The sequence below is a fragment of the Oreochromis aureus genome, linkage group 22 (genome assembly GCF_013358895.1).
Source record: "Oreochromis aureus strain Israel breed Guangdong linkage group 22, ZZ_aureus, whole genome shotgun sequence".
NCBI classification, from domain to species: domain Eukaryota; kingdom Metazoa; phylum Chordata; class Actinopteri; order Cichliformes; family Cichlidae; genus Oreochromis; species Oreochromis aureus.
The window spans coordinates 40543337-40556923 of NC_052962.1; the positions used below are offsets into that span (position 1 = coordinate 40543337).

At 48.6% G+C, this 13587-nt stretch overlaps 2 protein-coding genes across 2 annotated transcripts; both read right to left on the reverse strand.

Annotated features, from left to right (window-relative positions):
* Positions 1–5867: 5867 nt before the first annotated feature.
* On the reverse strand, positions 5868–7328 carry LOC120435619 (GATA zinc finger domain-containing protein 15-like; the record flags this gene model as incomplete). The annotated part of the gene is made up of 2 exons (XM_039605372.1): positions 5868–6173; positions 6744–7328. Coding segments are annotated over 2 exons (891 nt in total), but the record flags the coding sequence as incomplete, so codon positions are not given.
* A 405-nt stretch (positions 7329–7733) lies between these two features.
* LOC120435620 (GATA zinc finger domain-containing protein 14-like) lies at positions 7734–8927 on the reverse strand (the record flags this gene model as incomplete). Its single annotated transcript, XM_039605373.1, has 2 exons — positions 7734–8177; positions 8451–8927. Coding segments are annotated over 2 exons (921 nt in total), but the record flags the coding sequence as incomplete, so codon positions are not given.
* Positions 8928–13587: the final 4660 nt, after the last annotated feature.

Consider the following 13587-nt stretch of genomic DNA (forward strand, 5'->3'; position numbering starts at 1 on the left):
GTGGTTGTTGTTGTTGGGGCAGCTGTTGTGGTTGTTGTTGTTGGGGCAGTTGTTGTGGTTGTTGTTGGGGCAGCTGTAGTTGTTGTTGGGGCAGCTGTTGTGGTTGTTGCGGTTGTTGTTGGGGCAGCTGTAGTTGTTGTTGGGGCAGCTGTTGTGGTTGTTTGCGGTTGTTGTTGGGGCAGCTGTAGTTGTTGTTGGGGCAGCTGTTGTGGTTGTTGTTGTTGGGGCAGCTGTAGTTGTTGTTGGGGCAGCTGTTGTGGTTGTTGTTGTTGGGGCAGCTGTAGTTGTTGTTGTGGGGGCAGTTGTTGTAGTTGTTGTTGGGGCAGCTGTTGTGGTTGTTTGCGGTTGTTGTTGGGGCAGCTGTAGTTGTTGTTGGGGCAGCTGTTGTGGTTGTTGTTGGGGCAGCTGTAGTTGTTGTTGGGGCAGCTGTTGGGGTTGTTGTTGTGGGGGCAGTTGTTGTAGTTGTTGTTGGGGCAGCTGTAGTTGTTGTTGGGGCAGCGGTTGTGGTTGTTGTTGTTGGGGCAGCTGTTGTGGTTGTTGTTGTTGGGGCAGTTGTTGTGGTTGTTGTTGGGGCAGCTGTAGTTGTTGTTGGGGCAGCTGTTGTGGTTGTTGCGGTTGTTGTTGGGGCAGCTGTAGTTGTTGTTGGGGCAGCTGTTGTGGTTGTTGTTGTTGGGGCAGCTGTAGTTGTTGTTGGGGCAGCTGTTGTGGTTGTTGTTGTTGGGGCAGCTGTAGTTGTTGTTGTGGGGCAGTTGTTGTAGTTGTTGTTGGGGCAGCTGTTGTGGTTGTTGCGGTTGTTGTTGGGGCAGCTGTAGTTGTTGTTGGGGCAGCTGTTGTGGTTGTTGTTGGGGCAGCTGTAGTTGTTGTTGGGGCAGCTGTTTGGGTTGTTGTTGTGGGGCAGTTGTTGTAGTTGTTGTTGGGGCAGCTGTAGTTGTTGTTGGGGCAGCTGTTGTGGTTGTTGTTGTTGGGGCAGTTGTTGTGGTCGTTGTTGGGGCAGTTGTTGTGGTTGTTGTTTGGGTAGCTGTAGTTGTTGTTGTGGGGGCAGTTGTTGTGGTTGTTGTTGGGGCAGCTGTAGTTGTTGTTGTGGGGGCAGTTGTTGTGGTTGTTGTTGGTGCCGCTGTTGTGGTTGTTGGGGCAGCTGTAGTTGTTGTTGGGGCAGCTGTTGTGGTTGTTGTTGTTGGGGCAGCTGTAGTTGTTGTGGTGGGGGCAGTTGTTGTAGTTGTTGTTGGGGCAGCTGTTGTGGTTGTTGTTGTTGGGGCTGCAGTTGTTGTGGTTGTTGTTGGGGTTGCAGTTGTAGTTGTTGGTGCAGCAGTTGTGGTTGTTGTTGTTGGGGCAGCTGTTGTGGTTGTTGTTGTTGGGGCAGCTGTTGTGGTTGTTGTTGTTGGGGCAGTTGTTGTGGTTGTTGTTGGGGCAGCTGTAGTTGTTGTTGGGGCAGCTGTTGTGGTTGTTGCGGTTGTTGTTGGGGCAGCTGTAGTTGTTGTTGGGGCAGCTGTTGTGGTTGTTGCGGTTGTTGTTGGGGCAGCTGTAGTTGTTGTTGGGGCAGCTGTTGTGGTTGTTGCGGTTGTTGTTGGGGCAGCTGTAGTTGTTGTTGGGGCAGCTGTTGTGGTTGTTGCGGTTGTTGTTGGGGCAGCTGTAGTTGTTGTTGGGGCAGCTGTTGTGGTTGTTGTTGTTGGGGCAGCTGTAGTTGTTGTTGGGGCAGCTGTTGTGGTTGTTGCGGTTGTTGTTGGGGCAGCTGTAGTTGTTGTTGGGGCAGCTGTTGTGGTTGTTGTTGTTGGGGCAGCTGTAGTTGTTGTTGGGGCAGCTGTTGTGGTTGTTGTTGTTGGGGCAGCTGTAGTTGTTGTTGGGGCAGCTGTTGTGGTTGTTTGCGGTTGTTGTTGGGGCAGCTGTAGTTGTTGTTGGGGCAGCTGTTGTGGTTGTTGCGGTTGTTGTTGGGGCAGCTGTAGTTGTTGTTGGGGCAGCTGTTGTGGTTGTTGTTGTTGGGGCAGCTGTAGTTGTTGTTGGGGCAGCTGTTGTGGTTGTTGTTGTTGGGGCAGCTGTAGTTGTTGTTGGGGCAGCTGTTGTGGTTGTTGGGGCAGCTGTTGTGGTTGTTGTGGCAGCTGTTGTGGTTGTTGTGGTTGTTGTTGGGGCAGCTGTAGTTGTTGTTGGGGCAGCTGTTGTGGTTGTTGCGGTTGTTGTTGGGGCAGCTGTAGTTGTTGTTGGGGCAGCTGTTGTGGTTGTTTGCGGTTGTTGTTGGGGCAGCTGTAGTTGTTGTTGGGGCAGCTGTTGTGGTTGTTGTTGTTGGGGCAGCTGTAGTTGTTGTTGGGGCAGCTGTTGTGGTTGTTCTTGGTTGTTGTTGGGGCAGCTGTAGTTGTTGTTGGGGCAGCTGTTGTGGTTGTTGTTGTTGGGGCAGCTGTAGTTGTTGTTGGGGCAGCTGTTGTGGTTGTTTGCGGTTGTTGTTGGGGCAGCTGTAGTTGTTGTTGGGGCAGCTGTTGTGGTTGTTGTTGTTGGGGCAGCTGTAGTTGTTGTTGGGGCAGCTGTTGTGGTTGTTCTTGCGGTTGTTGTTGGGGCAGCTGTAGTTGTTGTTGGGGCAGCTGTTGTGGTTGTTGTTGTTGGGGCAGCTGTAGTTGTTGTTGGGGCAGCTGTTGTGGTTGTTGCGGTTGTTGTTGGGGCAGGTGTAGTTGTTGTTGGGGCAGCTGTTGTTGCGGTTGTTGTTGGGGCAGCTGTAGTTGTTGTTGGGGCAGCTGTTGTGGTTGTTGCGGTTGTTGTTGGGGCAGCTGTAGTTGTTGTTGGGGCAGCTGTTGTGGTTGTTGTTGTTGGGGCAGCTGTAGTTGTTGTTGGGGCAGCTGTTGTGGTTGTTGCGGTTGTTGTTGGGGCAGCTGTAGTTGTTGTTGGGGCAGCTGTAGTTGTTGTTGGGGCAGCTGTTGTGGTTGTTGCGGTTGTTGTTGGGGCAGCTGTAGTTGTTGTTGGGGCAGCTGTTGTGGTTGTTGTTGTTGGGGCAGCTGTAGTTGTTGTTGGGGCAGCTGTTGTGGTTGTTGTTGTTGGGGCAGTTGTTGTGGTCGTTGTTGGGGCAGTTGTTGTGGTTGTTGTTTGGGCAGCTGTAGTTGTTGTTGTGGGGGCAGTTGTTGTGGTTGTTGTTGGGGCAGCTGTAGTTGTTGTTGTGGGGGCAGTTGTTGTGGTTGTTGTGGGGGCAGTTGTTGTGGTTGTTGGGGCAGCTGTAGTTGTTGTTGGGGCAGCTGTAGTTGTTGTTGGGGCAGCTGTTGTGGTTGTTGGGGCAGCTGTTGTGGTTGTTGGGGCAGCTGTTGTGGTTGTTGCGGTTGTTGTTGGGGCAGCTGTAGTTGTTGTTGGGGCAGCTGTTGTGGTTGTTGCGGTTGTTGTTGGGGCAGCTGTAGTTGTTGTTGGGGCAGCTGTTGTGGTTATTCTGCGGTTGTTGTTGGGGCAGCTGTAGTTGTTGTTGGGGCAGCTGTTGTGGTTGTTGTTGTTGGGGCAGCTGTAGTTGTTGTTGGGGCAGCTGTTGTGGTTGTTGTTGTTGGGGCAGCTGTAGTTGTTGTTGTGGGGGCAGTTGTTGTAGTTGTTGTTGGGGCAGCTGTTGTGGTTGTTGTTGTTGGGGCTGCAGTTGTTGTGGTTGTTGTTGGGGTTGCAGTTGTAGTTGTTGGTGCAGCAGTTGTGGTTGTTGTTGTTGGGGCAGCTGTTGTGGTTGTTGTTGTTGGGGCAGTTGTTGTGGTTGTTGTTGGGGCAGCTGTAGTTGTTGTTGGGGCAGCTGTAGTTGTTGTTGGGGCAGCTGTTGTGGTTGTTGTTGTTGGGGCAGCTGTAGTTGTTGTTGGGGCAGCTGTTGTGGTTGTTGCGGTTGTTGTTGGGGCAGCTGTAGTTGTTGTTGGGGCAGCTGTTGTGGTTGTTGTTGTTGGGGCAGCTGTAGTTGTTGTTGGGGCAGCTGTTGTGGTTGTTGTTGTTGGGGCAGCTGTAGTTGTTGTTGGGGCAGCTGTTGTGGTTGTTGTTGTTGGGGCAGCTGTAGTTGTTGTTGTGGGGGCAGTTGTTGTAGTTGTTGTTGGGGCAGCTGTTGTAGTTGTTGTTGTTGGGGCTGCAGTTGTTGTGGTTGTTGTTGGGGTTGCAGTTGTAGTTGTTGGTGCAGCAGTTGTGGTCGTTGTTGTTGGGGCAGCTGTTGTGGTTGTTGATGTTGGGGCAGCTGTTGTGGTTGTTGTTGTTGGGGCAGTTGCTGTGGTTGTTGTTGGGGCAGCTGTAGTTGTTGTTGGGGCAGCTGTTGTGGTTGTTGTTGTTGGGGCAGCTGTAGTTGTTGTGGTTGGGGCAGTTGTTGTGGTCGTTGTTGGGGCAGCTGTTGTGGTTGTTGTTGTTGGGGCAGCTGTAGTTGTTGTTATGGGGGCAGTTGTTGTAGTTGTTGTTGGGGCAGCTGTTGTGGTTGTTGTTGTTGGGGCTGCAGTTGTTGTGGTTGTTGTTGGGGTTGCAGTTGTAGTTGTTGGTGCAGCAGTTGTGGTTGTTGTTGTTGGGGCAGCTGTTGTGGTTGTTGTTGTTGGGGCAGCTGTTGTGGTTGTTGTTGTTGGGGCAGTTGTTGTGGTTGTTGTTGGGGCAGCTGTAGTTGTTGTTGGGGCAGCTGTTGTGGTTGTTGCGGTTGTTGTTGGGGCAGCTGTAGTTGTTGTTGGGGCAGCTGTTGTGGTTGTTTGCGGTTGTTGTTGGGGCAGCTGTAGTTGTTGTTGGGGCAGCTGTTGTGGTTGTTCTTGCGGTTGTTGTTGGGGCAGCTGTAGTTGTTGTTGGGGCAGCTGTTGTGGTTGTTGTTGTTGGGGCAGCTGTAGTTGTTGTTGGGGCAGCTGTTGTGGTTGTTGTTGTTGGGGCAGCTGTAGTTGTTGTTGTGGGGGCAGTTATTGTAGTTGTTGTTGGGGCAGCTGTTGTGGTTGTTGCGGTTGTTGTTGGGGCAGCTGTAGTTGTTGTTGGGGCAGCTGTTGTGGTTGTTGTTGGGGCAGTTGCTGTAGTTGTTGTTGGGGCAGCTGTTGTGGTTGTTGTTGTGGGGGCAGTTGTTGTAGTTGTTGTTGGGGCAGCTGTAGTTGTTGTTGGGGCAGCTGTTGTGGTTGTTGTTGTTGGGGCAGTTGTTGTGGTCGTTGTTGGGGCAGTTGTTGTGGTTGTTGTTTGGGCAGCTGTAGTTGTTGTTGTGGGGGCAGTTGTTGTGGTTGTTGTTGGGGCAGCTGTAGTTGTTGTTGTGGGGGCAGTTGTTGTGGTTGTTGTTGGTTCCGCTGTTGTGGTTGTTGGGGCAGCTGTAGTTGTTGTTGGGGCAGCTGTAGTTGTTGTTGGGGCAGCTGTTGTGGTTGTTGGGGCAGCTGTAGTTGTTGTTGGGGCAGCTGTTGTGGTTGTTTGCGGTTGTTGTTGGGGCAGCTGTAGTTGTTGTTGGGGCAGCTGTTGTGGTTGTTCTGCGGTTGTTGTTGGGGCAGCTGTAGTTGTTGTTGGGGCAGCTGTTGTGGTTATTTGCGGTTGTTGTTGGGGCAGCTGTAGTTGTTGTTGGGGCAGCTGTTGTGGTTGTTGCGGTTGTTGTTGGGGCAGCTGTAGTTGTTGTTGGGGCAGCTGTTGTGGTTGTTGTTGTTGGGGCAGCTGTAGTTGTTGTTGGGGCAGCTGTTGTGGTTGTTGTTGTTGGGGCAGCTGTAGTTGTTGTTGTGGGGGCAGTTGTTGTAGTTGTTGTTGGGGCAGCTGTTGTGGTTGTTGTTGTTGGGGCTGCAGTTGTTGTGGTTGTTGTTGGGGTTGCAGTTGTAGTTGTTGGTGCAGCAGTTGTGGTTGTTGTTGTTGGGGCAGCTGTTGTGGTTGTTGTTGTTGGGGCAGCTGTTGTGGTTGTTGTTGTGGGGGCAGTTGTTGTAGTTGTTGTTGGGGCAGCTGTAGTTGTTGTTGGGGCAGCTATTGTGGTTGTTGCGGTTGTTGTTGGGGCAGCTGTAGTTGTTGTTGGGGCAGCTGTTGTGGTTGTTGTTGTTGGGGCAGCTGTAGTTGTTGTTGTGGGGGCAGTTGTTGTAGTTGTTGTTGGGGCAGCTGTTGTTGGGGCAGCTGTTGTGGTTGTTGTTGTTGGGGCTGCAGTTGTTGTGGTTGTTGTTGGGGTTGCAGTTGTAGTTGTTGGTGCAGCAGTTGTGGTTGTTGTTGTTGGGGCAGCTGTTGTGGTTGTTGTTGTTGGGGCAGCTGTTGTGGTTGTTGTTGTTGGGGCAGTTGTTGTGGTTGTTGTTGGGGCAGCTGTAGTTGTTGTTGGGGCAGCTATTGTGGTTGTTGCTTGGTTGTTGTTGGGGCAGCTGTAGTTGTTGTTGGGGCAGCTGTTGTGGTTGTTTGCGGTTGTTGTTGGGGCAGCTGTAGTTGTTGTTGGGGCAGCTGTTGTGGTTGTTGCGGTTGTTGTTGGGGCAGCTGTAGTTGTTGTTGGGGCAGCTGTTGTGGTTGTTCTTGCGGTTGTTGTTGGGGCAGCTGTTGTTGTTGTTGGGGCAGCTGTTGTGGTTGTTCTGCGGTTGTTGTTGGGGCAGCTGTAGTTGTTGTTGGGGCAGCTGTTGTGGGTTGTTGCGGTTGTTGTTGGGGCAGCTGTAGTTGTTGTTGGGGCAGCTGTTGTGGTTGTTGTTGTTGGGGCAGCTGTAGTTGTTGTTGGGGCAGCTGTTGTGGTTGTTGTTGTTGGGGCAGCTGTAGTTGTTGTTGTGGGGGCAGTTGTTGTAGTTGTTGTTGGGGCAGCTGTAGTTGTTGTTGTTGGGGCAGCTGTTGTGGTTGTTGTTGTTGGGGCAGCTGTAGTTGTTGTTGTTGGGGCAGTTGTTGTGGTCGTTGTTGGGGCAGCTGTTGTGGTTGTTGTTGTTGGGGCAGCTGTAGTTGTTGTTGTTGGGGCAGTTGTGGTTGTTGTTGGGGCAGCTGTAGTTGTTGTTGGGGCAGCTGTTGTGGTTGTTGCGGTTGTTGTTGGGGCAGCTGTAGTTGTTGTTGGGGCAGCTGTTGTGGTTGTTGCGGTTGTTGTTGGGGCAGCTGTAGTTGTTGTTGGGGCAGCTGTTGTGGTTGTTTTTGTTGGGGCAGCTGTAGTTGTTGTTGTGGGGGCAGTTGTTGTAGTTGTTGTTGGGGCAGCTGTTGTAGTTGTTGTTGTTGGGGCTGCAGTTGTTGTGGTTGTTGTTGGGGTTGCAGTTGTAGTTGTTGGTGCAGCAGTTGTGGTTGTTGTTGTTGGGGCAGCTGTTGTGGTTGTTGTTGTTGGGGCAGTTGTTGTGGTTGTTGTTGGGGCAGCTGTAGTTGTTGTTGGGGCAGCTGTTGTGGTTGTTGTTGTTGGGGCAGCTGTAGTTGTTGTTATGGGGGCAGTTGTTGTAGTTGTTGTTGGGGCAGCTGTTGTGGTTGTTGTTGTTGGGGCTGCAGTTGTTGTGGTTGTTGTTGGGGTTGCAGTTGTAGTTGTTGGTGCAGCAGTTGTGGTTGTTGTTGTTGGGGCAGCTGTTGTGGTTGTTGTTGTTGGGGCAGCTGTTGTGGTTGTTGTTGTTGGGGCAGTTGTTGTGGTTGTTGTTGGGGCAGCTGTAGTTGTTGTTGGGGCAGCTGTTGTGGTTATTCTGCGGTTGTTGTTGGGGCAGCTGTAGTTGTTGTTGGGGCAGCTGTTGTGGTTGTTGCGGTTGTTGTTGGGGCAGCTGTAGTTGTTGTTGGGGCAGCTGTTGTGGTTGTTGGTGGTTGTTGTTGGGGCAGCTGTAGTTGTTGTTGGGGCAGCTGTTGTGGTTGTTGTTGTTGGGGCAGCTGTAGTTGTTGTTGGGGCAGCTGTTGTGGTTGTTGTTGTTGGGGCAGCTGTAGTTGTTGTTGTGGGGGCAGTTATTGTAGTTGTTGTTGGGGCAGCTGTTGTGGTTGTTGCGGTTGTTGTTGGGGCAGCTGTAGTTGTTGTTGGGGCAGCTGTTGTGGTTGTTGTTGAGGCAGCTGTAGTTGTTGTTGGGGCAGCTGTTGTGGTTGTTGTTGTTGGGGCAGCTGTAGTTGTTGGGGCAGCTGTTGTGGTTGTTGTTGTGGGGGCAGCTGTAGTTGTTGTTGTGGGGGCAGTTGTAGTTGTTGTTGGGGCAGCTGTTGTGGTTGTTGCGGTTGTTGTTGGGGCAGCTGTAGTTGTTGTTGGGGCAGCTGTTGTGGTTGTTGTTGGGGCAGCTGTAGTTGTTGTTGGGGCAGCTGTTGTGGTTGTTGTTGTGGGGGCAGTTGTTGTGGTCGTTGTTGGGGCAGTTGTTGTGGTTGTTGTTTGGGCAGCTGTAGTTGTTGTTGTGGGGGCAGTTGTTGTGGTTGTTGTTGGTGCCGCTGTTGTGGTTGTTGGGGCAGCTGTAGTTGTTGTTGGGGCAGCTGTTGTAGTTGTTGTTGTTGGGGCAGCTGTAGTTGTTGTTGGGGCAGCTGTAGTTGTTGTTGGGGCAGCTGTAGTTGTTGTTGGGGCAGCTGTAGTTGTTGTTGGGGCAGCTGTAGTTGTTGTTGGGGCAGCTGTTGTGGTTGTTGCGGTTGTTGTTGGGGCAGCTGTAGTTGTTGTTGGGGCAGCTGTTGTGGTTGTTGCGGTTGTTGTTGGGGCAGCTGTAGTTGTTGTTGGGGCAGCTGTTGTGGTTGTTGCGGTTGTTGTTGGGGCAGCTGTAGTTGTTGTTGGGGCAGCTGTTGTGGTTGTTGTTGGGGCAGCTGTAGTTGTTGTTGGGGCAGCTGTTGTGGTTGTTGTTGTTGGGGCAGCTGTAGTTGTTGTTGGGGCAGCTGTTGTGGTTGTTGTTGTTGGGGCAGCTGTAGTTGTTGTTGTGGGGGCAGTTGTTGTAGTTGTTGTTGGAGCAGCTGTTGTGGTTGTTGTTGTTGGGGCTGCAGTTGTTGTGGTTGTTGTTGGGGTTGCAGTTGTAGTTGTTGGTGCAGCAGTTGTGGTTGTTGTTGTTGGGGCAGCTGTTGTGGTTGTTGTTGTTGGGGCAGCTGTTGTGGTTGTTGTTGTTGGGGCAGTTGTTGTGGTTGTTGTTGGGGCAGCTGTAGTTGTTGTTGGGGCAGCTGTTGTGGTTGTTGCGGTTGTTGTTGGGGCAGCTGTAGTTGTTGTTGGGGCAGCTGTTGTGGTTGTTGCGGTTGTTGTTGGGGCAGCTGTAGTTGTTGTTGGGGCAGCTGTTGTGGTTGTTCGGTTGTTGTTGGGGCAGCTGTAGTTGTTGTTGGGGCAGCTGTTGTGGTTGTTCTTGGTTGTTGTTGGGGCAGCTGTAGTTGTTGTTGGGGCAGCTGTTGTGGTTGTTGTTGTTGGGGCAGTTGTAGTTGTTGTTGGGGCAGCTGTTGTGGTTGTTGTTGTTGGGGCAGCTGTAGTTGTTGTTGTGGGGGCAGTTGTTGTAGTTGTTGTTGGGGCAGCTGTTGTGGTTGTTGTTGTTGGGGCTGCAGTTGTTGTGGTTGTTGTTGGGGTTGCAGTTGTAGTTGTTGGTGCAGCAGTTGTGGTTGTTGTTGTTGGGGCAGCTGTTGTGGTTGTTGTTGTTGGGGCAGCTGTTGTGGTTGTTGTTGTTGGGGCAGTTGTTGTGGTCGTTGTTGGGGCAGTTGTTGTGGTTGTTGTTGGGGCAGCTGTAGTTGTTGTTGGGGCAGCTGTTGTGGTTGTTGTTGTTGGAACAGCAGTTGTGGTCGTACTTGGGGGAGCCGTTGTGGTTGTTGGAGCAGCTGTGGTTGTGGCTGTAGTTGTAATTGTTGTTTGAGCAGCTGTTGTGGTTGTTGTTGGGGCAGCTGTCGTGGTTGTTGTTGGGGCAGCTGTCGTGGTTGTTGTTGGGGCAGCTGTCGTGGTTGTCTGTGCGTTGCAGCAGGCTGTAAGGAATTTTTGTGTCAGTGTCATATTTTGCTACACACAATTGTAGACAATATCAAACTCTTTGAAGTGGAAAGGTTTTACTTACCAACAAAGAGAAAGAAGATTAGATACATATTTGGAATCATGGCCATTTCTCTCCACACTGATCTCTGAAAAGTTTGTTCATCATGGTTATTATCAGGTAAAGAAAAGATTAAATGCACAATTTCTCCACATTTGTGTTAATATAGATTTACTAACTTACTGATAAATTATTATGAGGTTTGAATTCCACAATGGATATACATCTTTTTTAAAAATACATATATTAACAAATACCACTTTGATATTCTTCTGTGGTCATTCCTGGTCCCTAATTCAATATTAATTGTATTGTAAGTTTTATTTTACTACTTTTAATCATAAATATCTTTGGTACTACCATTTTGTAAATATGCTTCTCTTGCAGTTTTTTAGTTTTCGTAATTGGTATTTCTCTGCAATCATTTCACTTTTCTCAATAAGGTGGTTGTTAAGGTTGAGTTTCAAATAAAAGTTACAAAAGGAATCAAAAAAATGATAATTTTAATGTAACTGATTGTAAATAAATGTACAAGTCAAAAGTTTATTCATATGTTCCTTTACACACTTCATCTTATATGTAATATATTCCTCTTTTTAAATGAATATGATTTTCATTAATCTCAGTTGTTTATCCACTTTTTTCATAAAAATGATTCAAGATTGTTACTAATGATTTCTAAACATTTTTCATTTTTGATAAACACATATAGAACAATTAAAACATTTAGAAATATATGAACAAATTTAAATTGCTGCCTAAATTGTAAAATTTGTTGCCAAAAGATCATATCCAGAAATACATATACCAGTTCAACTTAAAAGTCACATGTGGATGTCAGATATATATGTAATATTAAGATTACTTACATACAATTTCTTTGCTTTTAAGTTGTCCACTGCAGTGAAAGATAGTGATGTTCTCTGACTTCATCTCCTCTTTTTATAAGCAGCCAACATGAACCTGAGGACAAATATGTGCAGGTGGAGTAATGGTAGTTATCGTCATGGTTTAAGGTGTGTGCACTAACCTTTTATTTACCTGCGTCTCTCTCCTATTGTCCTCCTGAAGCAGTCATCACTTGAAATTTGACAGTCAATAGGCAGTTACACGCACACATATTTCTGGCCTTTTTTTTCTTTCTAACTTGAGCTTCTACATTTTCTCTGTGTGACTAAGTTAACCTTGTGCTGGATGTGATTGTATCTTCATGGCTACATTAGGACTCTATGTGGTCCATAAAAAATGACCATTTTGGGACAATAAAATCTGACAGACTAAACAAATATTCGTTGATTAGTTTTGGATTAAATAAAGCTCACAACTGGCTGACAATATTTAGACCAAGAATCAACATTTACAGGGTGGTGGTGCTTGGTCGGCAGTCAGTGTCCACATCAAAACAACAATGGTTTCTTTCTGTTTTGTCTTTTCTTTTACACACATTCTAAATCTTACTGGTTCATGTAATTAAATTGAAGAAATTTTCACCAATTTAGGTAAATGAGTCACTTTTAAAAGCGTTCTTGAGAGTAGGGAGTTTGCTTTTTAAATGGTAAATGGCCAGTATTTATATAGTGCCTTTACTAGTCCCTAAGGACCCCAAGGCGCTTTACATATCCAGTCATTCACCCATTCACGCACACATTCACACACTGGTGATGGCAAGCTACGTTGTAGCCACAGCCACCCTGGGGCGCACTGACAGAGGCGAGGCTGCCGGACACTGGCGCCACCGGGCCCTCTGACCACCACCAGTAGGCAACGGGTGAAGTGTCTTGCCCAAGGACACAACGACCGAGACTGTCCGAGTCGGGGCTCGAACCAGCAACCTTCCGATTACAAGGCGAACTCCCAACTCTTGAGCCACGATTTATTTGCTTTTATTTTCTTCTAGGTTATTGCAGCACTTAATGCAGGAAAACATTACTCAGTTATGAGAGACAGGTGAGACCTGACGTAAAGACACACACTTGTGCTGCAATAAATTTAAAATATCGAGCCAGTAAAAAGTAGTAAAAAATTTTTATGTAGCAGTTTTTAAGACAAGAAGCTATTACAAAGTGCTTCACATGAGAATATTAAAGCCTATCAAAAAACAATATAACAATATAAAGGAAGTATAACAGCATATCGACTAAAACAACATATTACACACAAACATTACCAGAGTGCCTGTCTAAACAGATGTGTTTTAAGCTGTTTTTTGTTTTTTGTTTTTGCCTGTCCTGTTTTGATCTTTAGCCATCAGAATTGTTGTCTGAAGGCCAAGAAAGATGCCAAGCGGATTTATTTTACCAATTGGATCATCATGGCCTTGCCATATTGGTCCATTTGATTGATCTTTATTATAATTATGTATTTTTTTAATTTGATTTTCAGTTGTTACAGATGGGACAGACATGACTGGGGGATAGGACAGGGAGAAAGAATGAAAGAAAGAGAGGGGGAGAAAAAAATAGAGGGGAGAAGAGATGGTGAGAAAGGGGGGAAGAGAGAAAAAACAAACAAACATAACACCTGGATCACCTGTATGGAGATAAGAAAAACAGAAGAGAAAACAAACAAAAAAGAGCAACATAATAAATACAACACCATCACAATAAACTAGCTAACAGTAGATAACAGTAGATACTAAATATTACATGTAATTGTGCAGCATGCAAGATCGACAGCGCACAATGTGCTTTCAGGTAGCAGCCAAGAAAGGTGTAGGTTGTGTCTGTGAACACCCGTGTGTACACCTGTGTGGATCAGCATGCTTGTATTCAAAAGGTTTTTCCATGTAACGATCTGCTAGGGAGTGTGGGGAGTCACAACCCCATCCCCCAGGGCATGAAGCAGGTATGGAGGAGATCCAGGCCCCAGACATCCAGAGGCCCCAGAGTGTGAGAGCCCAAGGAGGACCACCAGGGGGGCAACCGTGCCACCCTCCTGGGAAGAGCTGAGGAGAGCCCCAAACGAGAGGTCACCCAGCAGCCACGGAGCAGAGGCCAGAGGGGGTTGCAGTGACGTGCCCGCGGGCTTTGCAGGCAGCCAGCTGTGCCAGAGAGGACCGGGCCTCAGGGTGAGGCCTGAGGGCACCCCACCCCCTGGAAGGGGCCCAGTCGGGCCACAGGCGCCAGGCCCCGCCAATCGGCCCCGCCAATCGGCCACCAGGAGTGAGTCGGTACATACATGAGTGCCCAGCCCAAGACACCAAGAACCACCAACACACCAATGTCTGAGGGCATCAGCCACTGGCAGGGAGTGTGGTGAGGGGAGATAGGTCTCCATACCTCGGAGAGCCTGAGATGTTCCCAGAGAGGTGGAGTGTAAGACCCAAGACATATAGACACAGACGAACAGGCGCACGCAAACACAAACGTGCATTCCTACCCCCATATATACAAATAAGCTGTTTTTTAAAAGAAGCCACAGAGTCAATGGTGCGTAGCGGGGGAGGTAAACTGTTCCACAGTATTGGAGCTAGGGTTTGAAATGTGCAATCCCCCTTTGTTTTCAGACGGGTGGTGGAATCACTAGGAGACCACTATCAGTGGATCTAAGAATCCACTTTGAAGAGTAGGGTTGGAGAAGCTCGGTGATATAGGTGGGGGCCTCACCTCGTTAAGACATAAATGTAAAAGTGAGGATTTTAAACTAATATCTGTACCCAACTCAAAGCCAGTGCAGGGATTTTAACATGGGAGTGCAATGGGAGACATTTATTTGTGTGGGTAAAAAGCCTTGCTGCAGCATTTGAGGTGATTTAAGGAAGCCTTAGACAGACAGGAAAAGAGTGCGTTACAATAGTCTAACCGGGAGGAGATGAAGGCATGGACAA